We start from the raw sequence: 26,465 nt of genomic DNA, 5'->3' as shown, positions 1-26,465 counted from the left end.
CCCTTGGCCTCTTATGTCATCTTATGGTCTGTGTGAAGAATAGCTTCTTCGCTTCAAATACAATATAACACAGCTGCCCTTTTCCAAAGTTTACAGAGAACTGCCATGGTCTCTTTAGTGCAAAACATAGGCCTGTGTAATTATTCTTGTTAAAGGAAGTTGAATTTCATCATCTTTAAGACTCAAGGATTTCTCCTTCTGAGTCTGTATCTCCAGCCTATGGTGAAACTGAACACAAATATGAAAGATGCAAGCACACAGTGGCCACCAAGATTGACCAGGACAGACCAGAGACACGCTTTTACATAAGCAGGACTCACATAGACAATTCAGAGCTATAGTTCACAAGTGGACAAACACACCCCTTCATTCTGTTGTTCCACAGGGATGCACGTTCCTGTGAGCTCCTCAAAGCCTAGACTAGGCAGTAGCTCTGTCCAGACTCAATGCCCAGACCTTGGGTCTCATTTATTCAGTCTCCAGCTCTGACGGCAAGTCTCTCCAGATTCTGGTCTCCTCCTGCTCACAGGCTTGATCAGTTTGATATTTGCTGCCATATTCATCTGCATGCACAGACTAGAGAGCAAGGTCACATGGAAAATAAATAAGGATAGAGTCCAAAAAAAGATAGGACAGACTGCAGTGAACAGGCTCAGGGCTTAACCAGACAGCCTGTTTATATAAGACTGGACCCTATTATCCACCACCTTCTCTCTATTTTCACACATTTGTTCTCCCCAATCTATCTCTATTCCTCCCTTTCTCTGCTTCGGCTCTTCCTCTAAACATAAATACTGCAAATTCCCACAATTTGCCTCAGCCCATGAGTCACTGACTTCAGAGTTCCTTTTTGTTATTGTTTTAACAATCTACTGATCATGAAAGTTTGTGTGTCTGAGTTTTAATTATGTCCTTTGTTTCTTGTCTTTACCTTTGATGTTGAATAGCCATTAAGCAGAACCCTCTCAAACCAGAAATCTTTACACTCCTTACATATCCTTACAATCCTTGCTATTCTTGTTATTACTATTATTGGATTATAGCGATAGTGAATGACCATGTACATTATTCCACGTTAATATATATTCTTTTTTGCAGCATGTTATATCCTCAGCCGCTTCTGACAAAACCACAGTAAGTTTGATTCTTTAAACCTGCAATTATTGAAAAGAAAAAGAAGATGTACCAAGGATGATTCTTCTCAGATAACTTTAGAGATTTGCCGTATAGATACTTTTTACACTATGTGATAAAAGATTCATCTGTACACAACACAAAGGAGCACAAAGAGACAATGGGAGGCAGGGAACCCCAGTAGGCTAATAAGAGAAACAAACAGTGTAAAGGCCTACCAAGGCTGTAACAGGAGAGAATTGGACTCACTGTCCAGGGATGGAATCTATTAAGATGAGTCAAAGGGAGAGGCTCTCCAGAGCAACTTTCAGACTGAGAGGAATTACTGCCTACAAGGGCATGAGATGGCAGGAAAGCACATTTTGGGATTATGCAGAACTGATTATGAGATGTTGAGAGGAGGATCCACAAGTGGAGAAAGAGAGGCATCAAGATGGTTTCAGGAGGAACAAGCATGGGAAAATAAAGGGATAATGTTATGTAAGGAGGCGGTTGCATGTAAGGTCATGCTGGTCAGGATGCTTGTGTAGCAATGCCCTGTACCTGGTCAGCACAGTCTGCTCTGTCTTCTCACTAAGCTCTATTTCCACCTGTCTTCCTAGGTAAGAGGTTCTTCTGTGTGCATGTATTTGTATGGAGGCTGAAATACCAGCAACTGTAGTCAGGCCACAGGCTGGGGAGCTGTGTGCCTGCAGTGACTGCAGTTGGAGAGACCAGACAAGTGAACATTTAAGTGCTAGTAACTCTAGTTGGACCACAGGTCATAGGGGCCTGTGAATCTGTGATCCCAACAACTGGAGTGAGTGAGAATGTAAGTACTAACAACCGGACTGGGGACCACAGGTCATGGAGGCCCGCACATCTGGGGATGCCAGCAACTGGAGAGACTGGAGTGCATGCATATTGTGTGGGTACATATGTTAGGGTGCAATAGCTAGCAAATGCCTAGCTGTACTTGCTGACAATAAAATAAGTAGTTTGTGAGGTAGGTATCAAAGTAGCCACAAGCCTGCTTCAGATACTGAAGAGATCAGATGGTCTGAGATTTGGTTACTGGAGGGACCAGGAGGCCCAAGCCAACTACTGGAGAGACTGTAAGGTCTGGGCGTTGCCTGAGAGACCCATTTGCATGTGTGTGTCTGTGTATGAGCCAACTGGAGATGAGAACATCCACATTCCAGCTGCTGAAAAGACTGAGTGTCTAAGGCCGGTTAATAGATCCACTGTGATTGTGTTTGTGTGTGTGTGAGCGTGGGGGATCAATACTGCACGTGTCAGTGCCAGTGAGCTCATGGTCTTGCGAGGTAACTGGGAGGCTAGGGGTTCAGGGTCAATTACTGCATAAATTCTACAAGGCCAGCTGCTGGAGGGATATATGTTATATATACATATCTATATATCTGTGTGTAATATATATGTTTATATATTTTTTTTTCTAAAGGCTAAAATGTTTGACACTGTTGCTGTTGTTTGTGTTTGCATGAATGCTGTGTTTTCTGCCTGTGTTATAGAATCACTGAATGCTTTGGGTTGGATGGGACCTTAAAGTTCATCTAGTTCCAACCCCCCTCCCCGGGCAGGGACACCTTCCACTAGACCAAGTTGCTCAAAGCCCCGTCCAACCTGGCCTTAAACACTTCCAGAGAAGGGGCATCCACAACTTCTCTGGGAAACCTGTTCCAGAGTCTCATCATCCTCACAGTAAAGAATTTCTTCCTTACAGCAAATGTAAATCTATCCTCTTTCAGGTTAAAACCGTTACCCCTCATCTTATCACTACACTCCCTGATAAAGAGTACCTCCCCATGTTTCCTGTAGCCCCCTTTAAGTACTGGAAGGCCACTATAAGGTCTCCCCAGAGCCATCTCTTCTCCAGGCTGAACACCCCCAACTCTCTCAGACTGTCCTCACAGGGGAGGTGCTCCAGCCCCCTGATCTTCCTCATGGCCTCCTCTGGACCCACTTGAGCAGGTCCATGTCCTTCTTATGCTGGGGGCCCTAGAGCTGGACACAGCACTGCAGGTGGGCTCTCACAAGAGTAGAGTAGAGGAGGAGAATCCCCTCCCTCGACCTGCTGGCCACACTTCTCTCGATGCAGCCCAGGACACGGTTGGCTTTCTGGACTGTGAGCTCACATTGCTGGCTCATAGTCAGTTTTCCATTCACTAATACCCCCAAGTCCTTCTCTGCAGGGCTGCTCTCAATCCACTCATCACCCAGCATGGGATTGCCCTGACCCATGTGCAGGACTTTGCACGGGCCCACCTCTCCAGCCTGTCCAGGTCCCTCCAGATGGCACATCCTTTCTCTCCAGTGTGTCGACTGCACCACACGGCTTGGTGTCATCAGCAAACTTGCTGAGGGTGCACTCAATCCTACGGTCCATGTCGCCAACAAAGATGTTAAACAGTGCTGGTCCCAACACTGACCCCTGAGAATGCCACTCGTCACTGCTCTCCAGTTGGACATCGAGTCACTGACCACAACTCTTTCAGTGTGACCATTCAGTCAATTCCTTATCTACCAAGTGGTCCATCTGTCAAATCCATGTCTCTCCAATTTAGAGACAAGGTTGTTGTGCAGGACAGTGTCAAATGCTTTGCACAAGTCCAGGTAGATGATGTCATTTGCTCTTCCCCTTTCCACCAACACTGTGACCCCTTTATAGAAGGCTACCAAATTTGTCGGGTATAATTTGCCCTTAGTGCATAAATGTTGACTGTCACCAATCACTTCCTTATCTCTTCACCTTATCTGTGTGTCCAGACATATATAAGTGTAGGTAATATATATGTGCCTCTGTGTGTGTTTATTGGGAATAGATTTTCTGCCTGGCTACTGGTTGGACCAGGACACATTGAGCTGCAGCAGCCTTGCCTCTACTGGGCTATCAGATTCAACAACTCCCTTAACAATATCTACCTTTAACTAATGATGCTAGATTTCCCCTTTATACTTTGTAAGTATAAATAGGCAATTCTTAGGTATAGTTCATCCAAATATTTAAAATAATTTGGAGGAGTTTCTGTGGAAGTGCCTATTTCTTGTGACTGACTATGAATGTGTCCTGGATTGCTCATATGCAGATGTCTGCACTGCGAATATTAGAAGTTATCAGGTCTCCCATGCGGTACAAGAGTTGTATATGTTCACACCAAGTCTCTTAGTCTCTCTTTACAGTAAATTGGGAAATGTAAATACATCTGTGGCATAAACATATTCTGTATACTTGTATTATGAGAGGATTAATTATACCATAGAAGTGCTTGTTTCTCTTCACTTACAATAATGGATCCCTGACAATATTAGATGTGCAACATAGACACCTACATTTAGGCAGAAAAATGCCTTGAGAAATATATTGGTTCAATTTTACAAAATCTGAATAATCATACAGATAAAATTAATAAGTATAGGGGCTAAGGAGCTCAATAGTCAGTGACACCTCCAAAAGGTGATCAAAACCATCTCAGCAGTAAATGACATTCTGCTGATTTTGGTTTTCTCCATGCTTTCAAATTAACTCAGGGCTCAAGACCGTAACTTGTACCTAAATCACCTCATTGTGTGTGTTGTTTACACTCCTGCACTCTGGATATATGCTGGATTGAGCTAGTACACTCTGGGTGTTAAAATTGGATGAAAGAATGAAACGCTGTGTGGACACAAATGGTTCGGTTTACATAGTTCTGTGAAGCTGAGCTAGCAGTCAGGTATGGTTATGTACAGTCAGGTGTAGCTACAACTTTCCTGTCACCAAAGGCTGAATTGGGAACACAGGTTCTAAACGTACTCCAGTTCTTTTGCAGTTAGATACTTTGTAGAGAAGCAAATATTTTAGAAACATCAGACTTTTAGGTGTCTATCCAGGATAAGATCACTCATATCTCAGATTTCACAGGCAGGACTTTCTTGATCCCTAGTGATTTCAAAGGTAGTTTGGGATGCTTATCTCAAAGGTAGACATCTGTGCTGAAGAAATTTGTGTTTGTCTTTATGAATTCTACAGGTCATTTAAAGACTACCTTCACTCTCATATTCCTTGCAGGAGGCGGGATGTACTGGTGTTGACACCCTGGTTGGCTCCAATTGTCTGGGAAGGCACATTCAATAGAGACATCCTTAATGCCCAATATATGCAGAAGAAACTGGTCACTGGAGTGGTCACTTTTGCTGTCAAAAAGTATTGGTTTGTCATTTATTTCTTGTCAAATACTTAAATCTCTCACCTGCCAGCTATGCTGCAATACTGCTGGTGGAGCAGGAGTGAGAAAGGTTCCAAAGACAGAATATGAACAGATTTAGACTGAGAGAAATATGACATGTGAGTGTCAGCTTCCCAAGTAAAGCAACTAGCTGTGAAACAACAGGAGACGTTGCCTTGCAAAGGGCAAAAAATATCCTTCGAAATATAACTAGGATTTTGATGCCTTGAGAATAAAACTCCAACTCCTGCTACGTTTCTAACAAGCTTTGTCTCTAACCTGGGGTAAAAAATTACAAAGATTCTGCAAAGCTGAGATTTTTAATGGGTACCTATTAGAGTTTAAAGTTAAAATATTATCTCCAGTAACCATGCCATTATAGCTTGTAAGTTCTGCGGGAGGTTCTTCTTCGAGTTTCTGAGTGAGTAAAGAACTATATTCCCTCTATCTCCACTAAGTAGCCCAGATTTAGAGACTTCAGGTATCTCAAGGCAATCAGAATTATTTCACTGATAATTGTGATCCTCTCTAGAACAGTGAGGTCACTACAGAAAGAGTGCCAGGGAGCCAGGGAACATGTAAGTGTGAAAGGTGAGGAGAAGTATTTATACTATGCAATGATATTAAGGAGCAGCATGGGGTAAAAGGTATGTGTTCTGTACAGTGACCAATGGAGTAGAGAATAGTGAAAACTGAAAAATGGTATGATGTGCAGCAACATGGAGAAGTGTTGAAAGGGAAGCAGTCATGTTCAATAAAGGACAGTAACATAGTAAGGGAACAATGGATAGAAAAGGAGAAATAAAATGAATTTGAAAAGCTGCCATTCTTCAGCAAGAGGAACCTCTCTCCATTCTTTTCCCTTCCTGTCTCTCAGATATGTCCAGTTCATAGAAGGGTTCATGAGCTCTGCCAACAAGTACTTCCTTGCTGGACATCAAGTGATTTTCTACTTGTTCACAGACAACCCTGAGCAGATCCCTCACATTCAGATGGCCCCTGAGAATCGTCTCTTTGTCATCCCTGTCCAGAATCACTCACAGTGGCAGGATATCTCCATGAGCCGTATGGATATCATCAGCAGATATATCCGCAGCCAATTCCAATACGAGGTCCACTATCTCTACTCCATAGACGTTGATGTCCAGCTGTTTGAACACATTGGTGTGGAGATCATTGATGCACTGGTGGGGACCATCAGTTCCTGGCAGTACACTGCACGTCGTGAGAGCAAATCATATGAGACACGTACTGAGTCACAAGCTGCTATACCTAAGGGAGAAGGGGACTTCTATTATACAGCAAGCTTCTATGGGGGAAGTGTGGCTGAGGTCTACAAACTAACCAGAGCTTGTTTTAAAGGGGTCATGAAGGACAGAGAAAATGGCATTGAAGCTAGGTGGCATGATGAGAGTCACCTCAACAAATATCTCCTCTATCACAAGCCCACACGCCTGCTTTCCCCAGAGTACTATTGGGATGCAGAGCTAAGCCGACCCCGCATCATCCAGGTGAAGAGGATGTGCTCTGTGCACAAGAACAGCAAGAAGTAAGCTTCTAAAATAAAGCAAGAAAGAAGACAGGTCATCAGTGTCAAGGCAGTAAAACACATGTGGCAGTTATAAAGCCATTAATATACCTGTCTGTCTTTCTGTAATTCTGATGCTAATAGGAAAGGCCAAATTATGACATTTATTGAGATTTTCTCTATTAACCTAATTTTTAGTGCACGGTACAGGTGATAAGAAAGCAATGATCTGTATGCCTATTTCTCTCTTCACTCATCCTTGCTTTGTAGTCATGATACTACTGTCATGAGTGCTCAGAACTCCTGGGATCCCAGGATCAACCATGTGGGCCATGTTGTCCTGTCATGTGTTCTTGCCTCTAGATTTTACCATCATTTAGAGTCATTAGTCCAAGCAATTCTTCCTTTTCTTCTCACGTATCCTCTAATATATTCAGCATTACTGTTCAGTGGGACAGGTAACACATCTGGACATTTCAGGTCAAGCTCTGTACAAATTTTTGCCAATTTCTTTAAAATCAGAATTTTTCCTCTCAACAGCCCCATTGGATTGGGAGTGATGGGCAAAATAATACTTTTGTTCTATTTGTAGGGCTTCACAAATTTTCTATGTTACTTATTCAGTAAAGTTGGTCACACTAGCTAGTGTTAGTGTTATACTAACCCCAGAAATTCTCTCAGGAACTTTTTTCTAACAGTAGTTTCATCTGCATGTTTACAAGCACAGGCTTCTACCCATCCCGAGATGTGAGATCTAAAGTGACAAGGTCATACTCAAAATGACAGCATTTAGGCATCTGAATAAAGTCAATTTGCAAATTTACAAATGGTCCCCACAGTTTAGGGTGTGCAGTTATACTTGTCTTCTCCTACTATCATATATTATTTTGTTGAAAAGGTGTCCTAACAAAATGAAGATATAAGAATTTGAACAATGCTTTGCTAGCAAGCTTCAATCATTTACACCTTAATTTTTGACAAAATGAAAGCCCCTTCCTGATCATTCACATTATAGAACTATTTGATTAACTAAAAATATGTATGAATTTACAAAGCCTAAATGTATGTGGACTATAAAAGAAAATTAAATAATATTTAAAGTTCTTCAATTTTCCCTTTTCAGTATTAGCTGTATCTTCAGATATACCAAGATTTTAATGATGTAGTCATAAGCTCAGTAACTTCATTAAAGCTTTGTATTGCTCTCATCCCATTCCAAAAAAATGTTGAAAATAGACAAATAACTGAAAAATACGTGCACAAGAAAAATCTGGGGCAAACCAATCTCATCACATAGCTGCAATCACCCCCTCTTTGCTGCTGTGGGCCACTGATTGGGCCATGTGATCAAGAGTAAGTATATCTGCTATTCTTCTTGCAGTACTCCTGTCACGAATAGGTGATTCAGACTGCGTAAAGAACCACTGTCAAAGGTATCAGCAAAATGACTTTATTGAAATATGTTGTTGGAAAAGTGCAATTTAACAAAGTTCATTGTCAAGGTTCATTCTGCTACTTACTGCACAAAGGATATAAGAATGATTCAAAACTACTGTGGTGGTTTAGCCCCTGCCGGGGTCTGAGACCATGCGACCGCTGCCCCTCCCCCACAAAGGGAGTGAAAATACAAAGCTCCGAGGCTGAGATAAGGAAAGGTTTAATACAACAGTGCAACAGCAACAAAACAAACAGCAACAATAACAATAAGAATAACAATAATAACAATGAACAGAGCAAAATATCTACCAATACAGCAGTGAGAATAGAGCAAATCCCACAGTACACGCGGTAACCCCTTGTCCCGCTTCGGCGCCAGGATGTGACGTCTGCATGGTATCTGAATAACCTGGCTAGAGCTTCCCCCCCACTGCTGGAGAAACTTAACCCTATCCTGGCTAAACCAGGACAACTACAAAGACAGAATCAAAGTCACCAAGACACAAATCATAGTTACCCTAATACAGGGCTATGTACAGTATTGGTCACTTACCAAAGATCTGCTGTTGGTGAAAGGTCTCTCTTCCTCGAGGAGCAACCTTGAGAGGTGTCCTATCTCGAGGCAAGAGCACCAACAGATTAAGAAGTGTTAGGGAGTGAGAAAGGAAAATTGATTGGTGGAGTAGCACCTTAGCACCCCTGAAGCAACAGGAGCAAATGGAGGCTCCAAAAGAGGCAGGCGATCCCTCACCCTCTTGCTACCAGGCAGGAGGGGACCTAAGAGGTGGGGGAAACTGGAAACAGGTCCCTGCTCAGGGAGGCAGGAAAATCCCCTCCTGACCTCCTTCACCTTCCATGGTGTCCCTTCACAACAGATACAGGGCCCTGGAACTTGTGAATGAAGCAGAGAAGGATGAAGAAAATGAGCCAAATAAGGAGGAAGATGAAGGTCCACCAAGGCCGGGTCTCCCTGGACCATGTATTAAAACCAATTCTAAAAAGAACCCCAGAAGGGTCATTGTAGTGGGTGACTCCATTCTGAGGGGTGTCGAAGGCCCCATACGCAGACCAGACCCGCTTCATAGGGAAGTCTGCTGCCTCCCTGGGGCCCGGGTAAAAGATCTCACAGTAAAACTCCCCAATCTAGTGAGACCCAAGGACTACTACCCTCTCGTGGTTTTTCAGGTGGGTAGTGATGATATTACCAGGAGAAGTCCAAAATCAATGAAGAGAGATTTCAGGTCCCTGGGGAAACTGGTTAAGAGATTGGGGGCAAAAACAGTGTTCTCCTCCATCCCCTCAATTGCAGGGACAGATGAGGAAGATTACAGAAGTCAGCAGATGAACTTGTGGCTCCAAGACTGGACTTACCAGCAGGGCTTTGGAGTTTTCAATCACGGGTTAGTATAGAGGACAACACACCTTTTGGCATCAGATGGAATGCACCTGTCCCAGAGGGGGGAAAGGATCATGGGGCAGGAGTTAGCTGGGCTCATTGAGAGAGCTTTAAATTATGTTTGAAGGGGGAAGGGGACAAACCTGGAACTCCCAGACATAAGCCCCAGGGTAGATCACCAGAGTTTGTGGGCTGTTGTGGCAGTGACAACCCTCAACCTGCCATCTCAGCGGAGGCAAGGCATGGAGACATGTAGCACAACAAAGATGCAAGGGATATGGATGGATCAGTAACTACGGTAACACCTGTGAAAGGTCAGGCTGGAATTAGGACCTCTAAATGCGAAAAGGTGCTGGGGACATCAGCCCATCTGAAGTGCATTTATGCCAATGCACACAGCATGGGTAACAAACAGGAGGAGCTTGAAGCTGTGATGAAACAGGAAAATTATGATGTTGTGGCTATTACAGAAACATGGTGGGATGTCTTCCATGACTGAAGTGCACCAATTGATGGCTACAAGATCTTTAGAAGGGACAGACAAGGCAGGAGAGGTGGTGGGGTGGCGCTGTATGTTAGAGACTGTTATGATTGCCTTGAGTACAAGTGTAGTGAAGACAGGGTGGAGTGTCTTTGTGGTAGAATCAGGGGGAAGGCCAACAGGACAGATGTTGTAGTAGGAGTCTACTATAGGCCACCCACCCAGGACAGAGAGGTGGATGAAATATTCTATAGGCATTTAGGAGAAATCTCACAATTGCTTGCCCTTGTTCTTGTGGGAGACTTTAACTTCCCAGACATTTGCTGGAAATACAACACAACAGAGTGGGACCAGTCCCGGAGATTCCTGGAATGTGTGGGAGATAACTTCCTGATGCAGCTGCTGAGTGAACTGACCAGAGAAGGTGCCTTGCTGGATCTCCTTTTTGTGAACAGAGAAGGACTGGTGGAGGATGTGGCGGTTGGAGGCCGACTTGAGCACAGCGATCATGAAATAATAGAGTTCTCTGTTCTTAGAGAGGCCAGGAGAGGGGGCAGCAGAACTGCCATCCTCGACTTCCAAAAGGCTGACTTTGACTTGTTTAGGCACCTGCTTGACAGAATCCCTTGGGAGATGGTCCTGAAGGGTATAGGGGTCCAGGAAGGCTGGGCACTCTTTAAGAAGGAAGTCTTAATGGCACAGGAACAGGCTGTCCCCAGGTTCTGTAAGAGAAGCTGGCGGCAGAGAAGACCACCCTGGCTGAATAGGGAGCTTTGACTGCAACTCAAGGAGAAAAGGAGAGTTTATGGCCTTTGGAAGAAGGGGCTAGCCACTCACAATGATTACAAAGAAAGCTATGAGGCTATGCAGGGCAGAAATCAGGAGGTCTAAAGCCCAGCTAGAAATTAATCTGCCTTCAGCAGTCAAAGATAACAAGAAATGCTTCTATAAGTACTTCAACAGCAAAAGAAAGACCTCAGCCAGAAGATAGACACTGGTAGAATGACCCCCCCACAATCCAGGAGGACATAGTCAGTGACCTACTGCATCGCATAGACATACACCAGTCTATGGGACCAGATGGGATACACCCAAGGGTGCTGAAGGAGCTGGCTGGGGTGCTCACCAAGCTGCTTTCCATCATTTCCCAGCAGTCCTGGCTGACCGGGCAGGTCCCGACAGATTGGAAATCAGCTAATGTGATGCCCATATATAAGAAGGGTCGGAAGGATGATCCAGGAAATTACAGGGCTGTCAGCTTGGCTTCCGTGCCCGGGAAGCTGATGGAGCAGCTCATCCTGAGTACCATCACTCAACGCATGTGGGACAACCAGATGATCAGGCCCAGTCAGCGGGATTATGAAAGGCAGGTCCTGCTTGACAGACCTGATCTCCTTCTGCGACAGGGCGACCCGTGTATTGGGTGAGGGAAAGGCTATGGATGTTGTCTACCTTGACTTTAGTAAGGCCTTTGACACCGTTTCCCACAGCATTCTCCTGGCAAAACTGGCTGCTCGTGGCTTGGATGGGCACACGCTTCGCTGGGTAAAAAACTGGCTGGATGGCCGGGCCCAAAGAGTTGTGGTGAACGGAGTTAAATCCGGTTGGTGGCCGGTCATGAGTTGGTGTCCCCCACGGCTGGGTTTTGGGGCCACTCCTGTTTAACATCTTTATTGATGATCTAGATGAGGGGATCGAGTTCACCCTCAGTCAGTTTGCAGATGACACCCAGTTGGGTGGGAGTGTTGATCTGCTCGAGGGTAGGGAGGCTCTGCAGAGAGACCTGGCCAGGCTGGAGCGATGGGCTAAGGCCAGCTGGAGGAGTTTCAATAATGCCAAATGCTGGGTTCTGCACTTCGACCACAACAACCCCCAGCAGCCCTACAGACTTGGGGCGGAGTGGCTGGAGAGCTGCCAGTCAGAGAGGGACCTGGGGGTGTTGATTGATAATGAGCCAGCAGTGTGCCCAGGTGGCCATGAAGGCCAATGGCATCCTGACTTGTATCAGCACTAGCGTGGCCAGCAGGGACAGGGAAGGGATCTTACCCCTGTGCTTGGCACTGGTGAGGCTACACCTCGATGAGTGGGTTCAGTTTTGGGCCCCTCACTCCAAAAAGGACATTGAATGACTCAAGCGTGTCCAGAAAAGGGCAACAAAGCTGGTGCAGGGTCTGGAGCACAGGTCTGATGGGGAGCGGCTGAGGGAACTGGGGGGGTTTAGTGTGGAGAAGAGGAAGCTGAGGGGAGACCTCATGGCCCTCTCCAACTCCCTGAAAGGAGGGTGCAGAGAAGGGGGATGAGTCTCCTGAGCCAAGGAACCAGCGCCAGGACAAGAGGGAATGGCCTCAAGCTGCGCCAGGGCAGGGTCAGACTGGCTCTTAGGAAGGATTTCTTTGCAGAAGGGGTTGTTGGGCGTTGGAATGGGCTGCCCAGGGCAGGGGGGGAGTCCCCATCCCTGGAGGGGTTGAAGAGTCGGGTTGACCCAGCGCTGAGGCATCTGGTGGAGCGGAGAACATTCAGTGTTAGCTTAATGGTTGGACTAGATCATCTTCAAGCTCTTTTCCAACTGAGATGATTCTGTGATTCTGTAATCAAATCATTTAAGTTGAATCAGTCTCAGTATGAACCATTTTGTGTCACTTTAGAAAGCATAGACCAGGATGGTGCAATGAAACAATAATGTTGAACTAGGTGAGGGGAGTGATGCAAGATTCTTTTTGCAGCATTTCCCCTCTGGAAGACTTAATACTGTGTTGCTGTCTGATTTCTCAGCCATATTCTGTGCTACTGCCAAACCGGTTTTACATGTGAAACTTAACACCTTGGAAGGCATGACACTGCAAGTCCCACTTTTCAGCAAAGAACAAATCCTCACAGGTTCTGCAGTCCCAGTCTCTTGGAACATCCTGTCTGAGTGTTGGAAGATCCCTCTTATCCATGCCTGCTCTGGACACTGGAGACAAGTTTTCCACCACCCTCAGAGGCAGGATTGAACCCAAAATACACAGAGAACAGCTGAGTTGGTAACTATGAATAAGGACTACCAAATGCTTTGCCATAACAGCCTGCATCGTATTAAGGTAAGAAAATTTGGCTGACCTTTAAAAATCAGAGCTCCATCCTAATTAATTCCTTGTGCTAGTGATAAACCTGGCCAGGATAGAGGGTTAATGGGGGTGGGTCATGGCAAAATGGACTGTGTCTATATGTACTTCATCATTATTGCAGTGTGACTGAATCAGTCTTAGGCATCAGATCAGCATGAATAGAGAATGCTGGGATACAGTATAAACTCAGACAGAGCAGGCAGGATTGGTAAATTAAGGTGGATTTAGAGGCTGGCATAGTAGGATAGTTTGGATGGTATCAGCCAGGCAAGAGAAAAAGCAGGATAGGATAGCTCAGGCACTGAGCCAGGGCAGATGTCACATGGGCTTGATGCTGGTCATCATGACGGACATGAGATTAGATTTAGCTAAGTAAGAAGGGGTTTAATATGGGTGAACCACACCAGAACAGTGGAATAAGATGATCTTAACTTTTGCCATTACTCATTGCCAAATATCTCAAGATTCAGACCCACCTTCAGGCATGTTTAGCTCATGACATCCAGACAAAAGAAAGCTTGGACCTTTGACTCATTTCTAGAACCTAGCAGGGGCTCTGTGTAGGCCATGTGTATTTGTCTAAATTCTCTGTCCTGTAGTGGCAGGCCTCCTTCTTCACAGTAAGTCTGTAGCACATTTTGGGGTCTGAAACTCAAGATTGAGCTGAATGGGCATGGGCTAAAGTAAGGGTAATGAGATCAGGTTAATTTTACAGCTTCTGCTACCTGCAGGACTCTTTCAATCCTTGATGTCTGAACTCCTGGTCATACCCTGCACCGCCTACAAATCTGGTAGCTTTTAATATCTGTTATTATATGAGGTTCATCACAGCCAGACATTCTCCTCTGGTGTTTAACAGAGGGAACTAAGTTTTGTGATCTGCATTTAATTCCATAGGTAAGACTATATGAGAGCTGCCAGCAGTAACGAAAACTCCAGTACTCTGACTGAAATCTCAGCTCATACCTTTGAAACGATGTTCTCAGGCTAGCTGCTCTGAACCATTCACACTAACCTACTTTCCTGAAATAGTCTGCCCATGGGGGAATCACATCTTGCTTGTTTCTTTCAGAAGGCTGAGAGAGATTGTCAAAGCGATGTAGCAGAACCAGCCTGAAGCAAATACAAAGAGATGAGAAATAATGATAATACTGCAGCAAAATTGAATGGTTTAACAGATATGGAACAGTGATGTTCATGGGTCAGCACTGGCAAACTGGCAACACACAGTAGGCAAACATGCCTGTACTACAAGAGAGAAATAACAAAGGATGACTTGTATGGCATCTCCTTCCTGCAGTACTCAGGCCATTGCTGCCATTTGAACTTCCAGTCATTCGACTGCACCAAATTCAGTCCCAGCTTATGACACCCACCACAGGACCACAGCAGTGGGAGTTTCTCATCCTGCTGTTGAGAATTGAACTTTATTGCAGAAGAGCCATACAACTCAGTTTTCACTTTGCCCACCACCCCCTCCTCTGCCAAACTAGAGCAGCTGCTCTGGATCTTTTCCCTGCTCTACCTGTAGTTAGTATCTTCAGCTGTTATCTGGCAGCTAAAGGTAAAATTTCTTCCCATAATGGGAGATGCATTGGACAGAATATGGACAATATGGTACTGTAGATGGGCAAGAAGTCTTCAGCAGTTCTCCCCATGACCCATGTTAGTTATCTGGGATCACAGCAAAATAAAGATTTCCAGCTGTTAAAAGGGAACTAAAATAAGCACAAATTCTCTGCTTGTTTGATTTAATTTGCTCACAGTGGTGAATAGAGAGCATGTATGAGTTGATTAGACCAAACCCCTCTCCATGTCACTGTGCAGGCTAAATGATATTGGTGTGAGAGTGAAACCAAACTGACTTCAGGTATAGTCTTAGCATGGCTAAAATAGGCCAGAAAAATGTGTCATAAAAAATGTAATAAAAAGAGGAATTAATAATCAGGTGGACTAGGGTGAGGCAGGAAAAAGGGATGTGTTTGAACTGCTACCTAGGCTGAGACTTAATGGAAATATAGGGACTGGGGTACAGCTAAAATGGATGGATAGTCTGAGTGAGGTCCATCACATCCACAAATGTGATTTTAACAGGAAAAAAAGCAGGAAATGCTGTGTGAATGAAACAGTTCAGGTGCTTGAGTGTAGCACTCCCAAAGCTGTGGGAGCCACAAAAGGGCAGTGAGCAGCAAGCAGACTTTGGTGAAGAGGCATAGAGCGGTGCATTGGGTAGGAATGAACAGTGAGGGCCATGAGCTGGCCATGCCGTCGCAGTGCGATGAGGGATCCAGCCTCTGCTTTCTCCTGCTGACCATATGGTTTCAAGTCACATTCAAAGCTGTTTAGACTATGAAAGCTGATACAAGAGGAGCCTTAGTATCAGAAGTCATACACTCCTGCAGTTTAACAGGAGATTTTGGTGGACAATGATCCTTCTCTCACTGCACACCACTGCTCTATTAAGCATATTCTTATCTGGTGGATTGAAGGACTCACGGAAATCCTCTTATGTCATCCTGCTTGAAGGAAGACTGCTTCTTTACCCCATTCACAGATCCAGCCAGTAGCAATAGAGCACATATGGCAAACGTGAGCATTGGCACAGGAAACCAAGCACAGTCATGGCTCCATATTGATTAAAACAGTGAGGACTCTACTGGCACCCACACAAACACAGGCAGCACTCTCATAAACATAAACAACAGAGAAAGCCTAATCTTCTTCCTGCTAATCAAGCTGAGAATATGCTATTGGACTATACATACACCCTAATTCACTTCACTTACACATACCCTTTGTGGGTATCTCTTGATCTCTAGATGAGACTTCAAGTCACACATTTTCTCCTGTATTCACCTCAACTTGGCCTCTCCCTACCTTTGATAATTCCCAGGAACATCCTACGATGAATTTCATGCATTCCCACAATCCTCGAAACTATCCCATAACTTTTAAACATTCCATACTAAATTGTCATTTACCAGTGAGACCCATTCTCATCCTGTGACAATCTTATTTCTTTTTTAACAATTACGAAGTTACTATTTGAACATCTTCAAGGCTACATTTGAATTATTACTATAAACTTTTGGGCTTTGTTACTATACCCATTATCTGCTATTTATTACAGTATACATATGTCCATGTTTAATTTATATTTCTTTTATTTATTGTGTTGTCTTTTAATTTGAATAGCCTGTAAATGGATGTCCCTGCACACACACACATTCTCCCCCCCACTCCCACACCTCTCCTCCCTAGGCTCTCCAATATGAAGTGGCGTTTCTCACAGCTGCAATATCTTCCATCTAATCTTCACAGAAGGAGCAATCACAGACTGTCTCCTGGGCTCCTTTCCTCTGGGGACTACAGATGAACACTGTGTGGAAGCAAAAGAAGCTGATCAAAGCTGTAAACAAAGTAAATGCCATATGGTCTTTCCTCAACTAGCAGGCAGGACTGACCTAGACAAGACAGCTCAAGTAGAATTTTCAGAAAAATCTCAAGGAAATAGGCTGAAACATTGTTTCCATCTCCCTTGGATACATTCAGTAATCCTTGTTTTCTGATACAACTAATTACTTTCTTGCCTCAGAATGAACTGATATTAACAAACTAAATATAAGTTGTGAGAGCGCAATACCAAATCTGAATGCTTAATCAGGATTTTTGGGGCCCCATTACTAGCTAGGTAAATCTATATTACTCCTTTGGCATTTCTGCCACCACAATGTCCCATGGTGCAATTTACTATTTTTCAACTAGAGCTAACTAGAAATTTGTCTTATTTTTATTGGTGGGTGTTGTGGGTTAACTGTGGTGGGTAGGTAAGCACCACACACTCACTCATTTCCCCTCCACCACACCCATTGGGAAGAGGGAAGAGGAAAGGAAGAATAAAACCTAGAAAACTTGAGGGTCAAGGTAAAACAAACAAACAAACAAGATAATAATTAATAAGTGAAGAAAGAAGACAAATAAGTGAAGGAAGAAAACAAAATAAAACAAGTGTTGTAAAGGCAATCACTCACCACCTCCTTTGGGTAGACTGATGCCCAGCCAATTCCTGAGCAAAAGATGTCTAACACCCCCTAAAACGCCTCCCTTTTCCCTTTTAAGTCTGAGCATGACACTGCATGGTGTGGAATATCTCTTTGGTTACTTCAGGTTGTCTGCTCAGTTGTGTCCCCTCCCAGCCTATCTCATACACTCAGGGGGAGCAGGCAGAGTGAGAAATGGAGAAGGCCTTGAGGCTCTTCAAACACTGTTCAGCAAGAGCTAGAACATTAATATATTAGCAGTACTGTTTTGGTAAAAAATCTAAACGTAGCACCGTATGAGCTCCTGTGAAGAAAATTAATTCTATCCTCGCCAGGCCCAGTACAATGGGGTAAGTCCTTCATAGCTTTCACTGGAATGAAGGCCCTGACTGTTGCAAATCTGTCACTGTGATCCTGTGACAGTGGAGCCACAGTATATGCTGAAGTGTAGGCAGTAAACTCAATCTGCTGTAAGACCCCAAGCAGTGTAACTTGGAAGAGAAAACCTCCTTCCTGCTGTGCACAGTTCACAATTATCTCCTGTCCCAGAGTGGTTTTCTATCCTTTGGTCAGTGGTTCCACACAATATCCTGGGCTAGAACAACCTGTGCCACCAGATGAGGTCAGCGGAAGTGGTTTATCACAGAGTGAGAAATTAAATTCTTGATTTAGGGGACACGGTAGATACTGATGGAGGTACTGTGGAAAGACCTAAATATTGTTACGATGTTCAAGGAGGTGAACGCACAGATCCAAGTAGAAAGCATGTTCTCATTCCCCTAGTGTCTCTTAGAAATCCCTGCCTTCCTGTGCAAATACACAGTTCTGTGTATCAGTGTTCTGGATGGTTTTTATTCCCATGACAACTAATATGAGGAACACGTTATCAGGTATGAGGTGCATTCCCTCTCTTTTCTGGTAAATATAATGACTGCTAATTTTCAAAGAACTCTATCCTGGTTAGCAAATCAGTGTTGTTTTGACCTATACCACCTTCAAACATGTAGTTTGTTTTTTTTTTTTTTTCCTGCTGACAAGTGATACTAAAGCAGTTTTGAATCTGCAGGCTATTGTGCTTAACAGTGGCCTCATGCACAGTGAAAAGAACTATATTTCATTTTACTATCTAGTACTGAGGATAAAGCTTGAGCAGCTAACAAATCTCTTATCTCCATGGCAATGCTGCTTGCAGGGGTGGAGGAGAAAATTCATTTTTATATCCGAGTTAGCAGTATCATAGCCAAGCTGTGAGAAGAGAAAGAGAAACAGACAAATTGTCCTTAGGGCTGAACTTGAGCAGGGTAAGACTTCTCAACCCAGGTTTCAAAGCACACTCAGAAAATCAGTCTGACTTTGATATCCCTTTTTTTTTTAATCACTTTTGAAGATTATTCAATAGCAATAAACGCTTATCCATAACCCTGAAACTGGAAATAACATCCTAAATTCAAAGGGAAGATAGACTCACACTGCTGAGAGACTGCCAATTCATAAAAACTAAAGAATGGCAGACTTCCTCAGCCAAAGACAGTACAGGCCAGTCATGACTCATTACTTTCTTTTACTTTCTAAAAAAAGTCTCTACATGCAGGTGAGCTATTGAGAATGGTTCCTGGCCAGTGCTAGGTTCTGAACAATACTCAGGAATTGAGAGGACTACTTAGCTCTAGCTGTTTTTGGAAGACAATCATGTGTCAAGGATATGGCAACACTGTAAAAACAGACAAGTTTGTTGTAGTGGACCTGCTATATAAATGTAAACAGCATAGCTAAATCAACATACAGTATGAATAAATCACTGTGGTCTCAGGAAGGAAAAGAGGGCTAGAAGACCATGGTCTATTAGTTATCATTTTTCCTATGAACTGAGATGCCAGGACGAAGTGCTATGGATTAGCTCAGTTGATTTCACTGATACCACGTGTCTAGAATAAAGCAGCAGCAGTAAGATGGGTTTCAGTTGGAGTTTGCAGTCTCCACTCTCTTCCACCCACTGCTCTTTGTTTTCATATTGAAGAGAACTGCAGCCTGAGTGACAGTCAGGTCACCGACCTCTTGCAGCTTGCAGCAGCCTTTGTTAGAGAGCAAATGCACCACCTCTTTCCCCTATGAAACTCCTATTTTGGAGCAGCAGCTCTGGAGACTAATATATCTCTCATATCTATGACAGCCAGCTATGGCTCCTTCCAGGCCACTGCTCCAGTCTGGATGAGGCCAGAACACCAAGCAAATGTGTGAACCTCAACAGGGATTCCTGGGACTTAGCACAAGGCATTCCTAAAGAAACAGACACCCCTGATCCTATAAAGACCCCACTGTATTTCAACACTTCTGTGTGTTGAAATCTGCAACACAGCTGCAGACCATGGTTCCATACTACCTATTGGTGATCATTCGGCAGCTATTCCTGCAAACGACAGCTTCAGTGGCTGGAGATGAAATTCCCCTTACCCAATGAAAGGAGCTTCAGACATGGTATGAGGAATAAAGCGATATGGACAAGTGTATGTGCTATTATATGAACATAACTTTATTCATGAGAAGTGATCAGGGCCTTGAAAACACCTTCAAAGACCATCATAGAATCACAGAATGAGTAGAGTTGAACAGGATCTCTGAGCATCTAGTTCACTCCTCTCTGCTTAAAGCATGTCAGCTAGAGAAGGTTGCTCAGGATCATATTCAGCTGGGTTTCCAAGGATGTACACTCCACTCCACTCCTTTCTGGACAAGCTATTCTAGCATTTGACCATCCTCACTGTAAAACCTTTGTTCTTACATTTAAGACTCCTTGGGAATCCTAGCCCTATTAAGGGCTGAACAGGATCCTACACACGCTCCTCCCTCCACCTTTATTTATTATTCTTTGATTTTATGATTCAATTTCAGGAGTACATCAGCATGGCCCAATGAGAGCAAACAAGGGCCAGCTACCCATATGCTACAAATTAAGACATTTTCACACTTCCTATGAACTTCAATGTGTTTGCTTGAATGAGAAGAATTCCTTTTCTCTAAGTAAAATCATACCTCTTAATTCTATAAAACTAGATTGCTACACATTTGGCTGTACATTAACTTTATTAAGTATGGAATAGCCTGACTTGACACAACCAGTAATGGTGCCTCTGCTTTGAATAGACAGCATCAATTAACCAAGAGTTTGAACTCAATTGCTAGACTGAATTCTGAGGAAAGGGAATGGAGAAGTACCTGGTAACTAGTAGGATTGCTAAAGTCATGTTTTGTTTATCTGTGCTGAACGCAGTTTACAGAGCTTCTGTTTCCATTAGTAACCATCTGTCACAGAATCTGGGCTGCCAGCCAGTCCAGCTACCATGGGACTGGTGAGAATTCTTCTTGAAATATCAGAAGTAAGATAAAGCCTGGATTGAAAACAAAAGGATCCAAAGTTGTCGTTGTCCTCTCCCTCTCCACGAGGCTCAGCCAGTGCATTCTTGGACTTCTGATGGTGTTATCCAAAGTCCCAGCTGTTACCAATGCTCATCAAATGAGATGAAGGTGGCTGAACTGAATGCAGTATTATAATTTTTTAGATTTATTTAAATACATTTCTGAAGGAAAGTTTATCAAAATGGAGGTAGATATTGATACAGATCAATGTCCTGGAGAAAAAGGAACCAAATAAAAAGACTAGTTACCTTAGGTGGCTTAGTGAAAATCAACTGGTTACAGAGGATTGAGCAGGTTAAGGTGCTGGGTTATCAAGAGTAAGATGGGTTGCAGCTGTATGTGGTCTCCCTGTGCTGAGTCAGTGTGAGCAGCCAAACCAGGGCAATGTCTTAACTTGACTGAATCAGGCCAGACTGGTGGTAATGGGATAACACAGAAGACAGAGACAGAACATAAAATTAAACTGCTCTGATGAAGGTTAAACACTTCAAGACAGGGTGTAAGGTAGTACAATGCCAGTGAATTAAGAAAATGTGATACCATTGTTCCCTGCACAATTCAGACGTGTGCTCCCAGCTCTTTACCAAGCCAAGCTGCATATGAACTTCAGATCTGTTCTTCCACCAGACAGGGTTCAACAGCCTGTTAACTCTGTGACTTAGCAGGGGCCTGCCCCTATGAAATCTGTTTTCTATTGCACCAGTGGCAGCAGATGGAGCTCCATCTTTCCTTTATCTTGGGATAGCTGGAAGAGTTCTCCCTTCACCAGCACCACTAGGTTCATAGTTACTATGTTGTAAATATGTAATAGAATAAATCTAGATTTGCTGTCTACGCTGAGACAGTGGGTAACAAGGGAGCACAAACTAGTGCAAAGGATTCAGTTGGGTACACCAGGACAGCAGGTTAGGTTCAATGAGAGCATTAGTTCAGCATTAATTAGTGAAGCCAAAATACGTCAGAGTTTAAAAATATGTATCCTGTAAAAAAAAAAAAAAAACAAAAAGTAATTTTGAACCCACAAGCATGAATCACAGGTAAAAACGAAGATGGTGTGGATTTGATTGTTCCTGTGATATCAGCATTATTGCACTGCACTGATGTAATCAGGATAGTATCCCTTCTGTCAGTTAGTCCATGCCCTTTCCTGCTAGAAACAGAAATCTCTGTTTCCAGCCCTGCCCTGTTAATTTACATAATATGCTGATATAATTCTGCAAGATCTTGCCTATATGCTACATTTACTGGCACCAGTTCCTCAGGGTTACCTAGGAGGACCTTAGGCTGTAGTTGCAATCACATTGTTAACCACATTTACTGTGGGCTGGAGCTTGTGTCACCTCATCCTTAGAAGATCCAGACCAGCAAGTCACTAAGACCTGGGGAATATCTTCACTACTGAGGCAAAAGGAAATACCTTCAGAGCACATTAGAAGTTACATGTCTGCTCTCTATATACCAGGGCTGGAGAGAAAACCCTCCCCACAAGCAAAGCAAAATATTGTTTGAAATGTGTAGTACACTAATTCAAGAAGAGAGAGGGGGAGTGAGGAGTCCCTGGACAAGGACTTTTTTAAGGTTCAAGTTTAAAGGACACCACCTCTCCATTCTTCCCCAGTTAGCCTCTGATAGGGTAGATTTTGTATTATTAATAGGGGAATCTGGCAGAATATTTGTAATATTCTTCACTTCCTTTAAAATTGTTTTCTTTGATACAGATGAAGTTCTCCTTTCGGGTAACTCATGGGTATGTAAAAGGCCCTTTGTCAAAGGATGAATATTTCTCTTCTTCAAACATTACCCCTTTGAGACTTGGGCACTAGCAGACTGCTGTATCGACAGTAACCTACTGTAACACAGTGCTGGCTGTCAGCCAGCCCAGACCCCATAGGGCTGGTGAGAAAAATTTCTCCTCTCCCCAGCAGCAGTACAATGTTGTCCCAAAACCATAACAGAATAAATGGAAGTAATTCAGATACCAAAAGACAGGTGTTTAATGTTGCTTTAGGCACCCAAAGAATTCCAGGGCAGTTGTCCTTTATGACCAGGCTCATGCCATGTGATGCCCTTCTGTCTTCAAAGTCAGGAAAAGTCTGAAGGATCCAGAATGAACATGAGTTTGTCACCATCTCTTGTAATTCAGCTGCAATTCTTTTCACCTGAAGAGAGGGTGCAAAGAGAACAGAGCCAGGCTCTTTTCAGTGGTGTCCAGTGACAGGAGCAGAGGCAAAATGAAACACAGGAGGTTCCATTTGAATATCAGGAAACACTTTTTCACTCTCTGGGTGACCAGACACTGGAGTAGATTCCCCAAGGATGTTGTGGAGTCTCCCTCCTTAGTGATATTAAAAAAACCCATCTAGACATGGTCCTGGTGAACTGGGTCTAGGTGGCCCTGTTTGAGCAGTTGGGTTGGACAAGATAACCTATAAGAGGTCCCTTCCAGTCTCAATCATTCTGGGATTCTGGGATTCTTTACTCCTTCCCCTTAGGTATTTCTATACATTGATGAGATCCTCCCTGAGTCTTTTCTGGGCTCCAACTTGACTTTGTTCCACTGATCACCACTCTCTGGGCCTGGCCATTCAGACAGTTTTCAATCCACCTCACTGTCTGTTCACCGAGGCTTCTCATCACTGTCTGCTCACTCATTATCAGCTTCTCTATGAGGAGGCAGTGCTGAAAGCTTTACTGAAGCCCAGGTAGACAACATCCACTATTCTCCCCTTCTCTATCAGACAAGTAATTTCATCATAAAAGTTCATCAAGTTGGTCAAGCATGACTTCCTCTTGACGAAGCCATGCTGACTACATCTGATGATTTTCTTGTCATTCATGTGCCTGGAAATGGTTTCCAGGATTAGCTGTTCCAACATCTTCCCAGGGACAGAGGTGGAGCGGCCTGGCCTGTAGTTCCCTGGGTCCTCCTTGTCTTCCTTGAAGATAGGAGTGACATTTGCTTTCCTCCAGTTCTCAGGCACTTCTCTGGATCTCTGTAATTGATCAATTATTGAGAGTGGCTTTGCAATGACACCTACCATCCTCAGCCCTTCTAGGTGCATCCCATCAGGTCTTATGTATGTTACTTTAAGTGTTGTTTGACCTGATCCCCTTGCAGCAAGGGTACATCTTTCTTGCCCCAGCCTTTCCCCTTGGCCTCTGGGATCTGGGATTCCTGAAGGCTGGACTTGCTAGTAAACACTGAGGTGAAAGTTATTCTGGATGAAACAAGGCAGGACAGTAACTCAAGTGAAATCTTACAGCAATCTCCCTGCAAAACTCAACATTTTCTGCAGCTTCCTTTTCTTTACAAGTCCTGAACCATCTTCAAACCTGTTTTTACATTGGCAGCTGATACCAGAAAAAGCTGTGTGCTGCAGGTCATTCTTTACCATAACTAAATGTGGTTTTGAGAGGAGACGTAAATCCATCTGTCCTAGCTTTAAACACAGTCTTTGTGGTAGCAGTGGCAAGAGGTAACACAATTTCTGTCTCTATAGCAACTCAGTGTAACATGATCTAGGCCTTCAGCCAAACCTGCTCCCATAAGGTTGATGAGACAATTTCTTTCCAGACTTGTAGCAACAGGACCAGGCATAAACTGTGACCAAAGGGATTGCTGGCTTGTTTTCTCCTTGTGAACCAGGCTTAGCCTGGACATGGCCTTCTGCAGAGGTGTTCAAATATACAGCTGCCGACTGGGAATTGAATGGGGGCTCCTTTCTTCCTTTGGCTCTTCTGAAATTTCCAGCACTCTTGTGTGAAGGTAGAGCCCAAGTGGTGTTTCATATAAAGAGATGACCCTGAAGGCACATAGGTTCTAGTAAACAGTCCAAATGATGAGTGGGCAAAGACATGGTACTGCACTGTTAGAGGTAGAAAAGGTCAGAGCTGTGGATTATCCTGTATGAGTAAAGATAGGACTTCCTAGGTTCAGATGGCCTCACCAGGCCAGGCCATGTATGATGATTGTCAAAAATACTGAGATGATGGGACAACATTGGGGGGTAAAAGCATTTAAAGTTAATCAGTCAAGACAACATCCTAGCTTATTTTCAGATGGCTAAACGAGTGCAGAAATGGACCGATAGACACAAAAGTATTATCTCACTTCTTTGGAAATAGCAGTTCTTGGTATAAACAGCTGCTTTTAGTATTTCTGCAAATGAAAAGTGAAATCACAAATTCAAAGCAGACGGCATAATCCCATGGGGATTTACACAGGGCTTCCTGGTTAATTGACTTTAATGGTGAGAATTCCAGCTGCAGTAAATGAGCATTATTCATTGCCTTTAGAGGCATAGCATTTGTGTCAATTGCCACAAGTCTAATGCTCAGAATACACTTGATATTATTTCTTTGATATTGCTGGGAATAGATGTCATGATGAGCACCAGAACAGCTCCAGTGGGGTCAATGAAGCTGCTTGTTGTGACTCAGAGATCCTTGCAAGCATGTGAGAATGAAGGAGTACCAGATGACTAGGACCTGCCAGCAACAAGGTTCTTAGCCAACATCAGTCTACTTGAAAAAGGACAGGTGTATTGTCATTTTGCTTGGAGTTTCTGAACTTTGTTCCCAGTTCTTAATTTAAATTTACTGCTGCAACTTTGGAAAATCTGAACTGATCATTCAATTTAGAGACACCTGCTATAAATTCTTCTAATGTGTCCAAGAATTTGCCTTGATCTAAATCAAGATAGGGGTGTCCCCAGGAATTGTAGAGGTGGGTTTTGGTCCATCTTTCTGCTCCATCATTTCTTTCTGTCAGAGTTCCCAAAGTACTTGTTCACTCCAGACCAATGCCAAAGTGAGAGCCACTCACACAGAGAATGTACACAAAACAGAAAATCTGGACCCAAATATCAGCCAGAAATTGAGGTACAGACAGAATGAAGACACTTTTTTTTTAACATGTGATTCTCACAGACCAATATATTCTTCTTGCATCATATCAGCTCTGATTTAAAATAAAAAACTACTTCAGCATGGCTAAGGAAAAACAGGAAATTAGTTAGAATTAACCAGTGAAGGTAATACAGAGGGAAGAGAAGGCAGTGAGCTGAGTTTGATGTGCCAAGCCAGGGACTTGGGTTATCAAGAACCTGTCTGAGTCAATGAATATTTTCAACATAGAATCATAGAATATCTCAAGTCAGAAGGGACCCATAAGGATCAGAGAAATCCAAGACAGCAGGATAAAGAAATTAAAAGACCCTGATCACTTCAGGGCATTTTTTTTTCCTGAATTCTGTTTTTCTTCTTAATATCTGCAATATCTACACAAATACATTTCTGAGGATACCTCAGAAGACTGCACTTTGCAACTTACTTAACTCTGGAAGTTTGAAGGAGCCTTTCATTAAAAAAGGATGTTTCTTTCCTTTCCTCATAAATCTCTGCTTCTCATTCCTTGAAGTTGGCACTGGGTGTATCTGTTTCCAAAGCAGTAGATTACACCAGAGTTATTACAGCTTGCTCTTACAGTGACAGGTGATAATTTTCCTCCTTAGATTCGTAGCCGTAGCAGACTCAGGTCCAAATTGTGTCTAGACAAAGGGAGACTGAGGAAGTCTGCCCCCACAGAAGACTTAACTGAGAATGGCCTTTACAGAATCACAGAATCATCTAGGTTGGAAAGGACCTTGAAGATCATCTAGTCAAACCGTTAACCTAGCACTGACAGATCCCAACTACACCGTATCTCTAAGCACTATGTCGAC

General features: G+C 43.5%; 1 protein-coding gene across 1 annotated transcript; it reads left to right on the top strand.

The window, feature by feature from the left end:
• The first annotated feature begins 4,190 nt into the window (after nucleotides 1-4,190).
• LOC141953243 (histo-blood group ABO system transferase 1-like) lies at nucleotides 4,191-6,892 on the top strand. Its single transcript, XM_074891718.1, has 3 exons — nucleotides 4,191-4,264; nucleotides 5,183-5,317; nucleotides 6,217-6,892. Exons 1-3 carry the CDS (start codon nucleotides 4,191-4,193, stop codon nucleotides 6,890-6,892), a joined length of 885 nt encoding a protein of 294 aa, XP_074747819.1.
• The last annotated feature ends 19,573 nt before the right edge of the window (nucleotides 6,893-26,465 follow it).

Source organism: Strix uralensis, chromosome 22 (genome assembly GCF_047716275.1).
Source record: "Strix uralensis isolate ZFMK-TIS-50842 chromosome 22, bStrUra1, whole genome shotgun sequence".
In the NCBI taxonomy this organism is placed as follows: Eukaryota; Metazoa; Chordata; class Aves; order Strigiformes; family Strigidae; genus Strix; species Strix uralensis.
This window is presented reverse-complemented; position numbering and strand designations above follow the sequence as displayed.

Excerpts from the sequence above, each read along its gene's own strand:
- LOC141953243 (XM_074891718.1), top strand. The coding sequence starts at position 4,191 with ATGAATGTGTCCTGGATTGCTCATATGCAGATGTCTGCACTGCGAATA. Across the intron at positions 4,265-5,182 it reads GTTATCAGGTCTCCCATGCG|GAGGCGGGATGTACTGGTGT; the intron begins GTACAAGAGTTG and ends TATTCCTTGCAG. Across the intron at positions 5,318-6,216 it reads GTCACTTTTGCTGTCAAAAA|ATATGTCCAGTTCATAGAAG; the intron begins GTATTGGTTTGT and ends CCTGTCTCTCAG.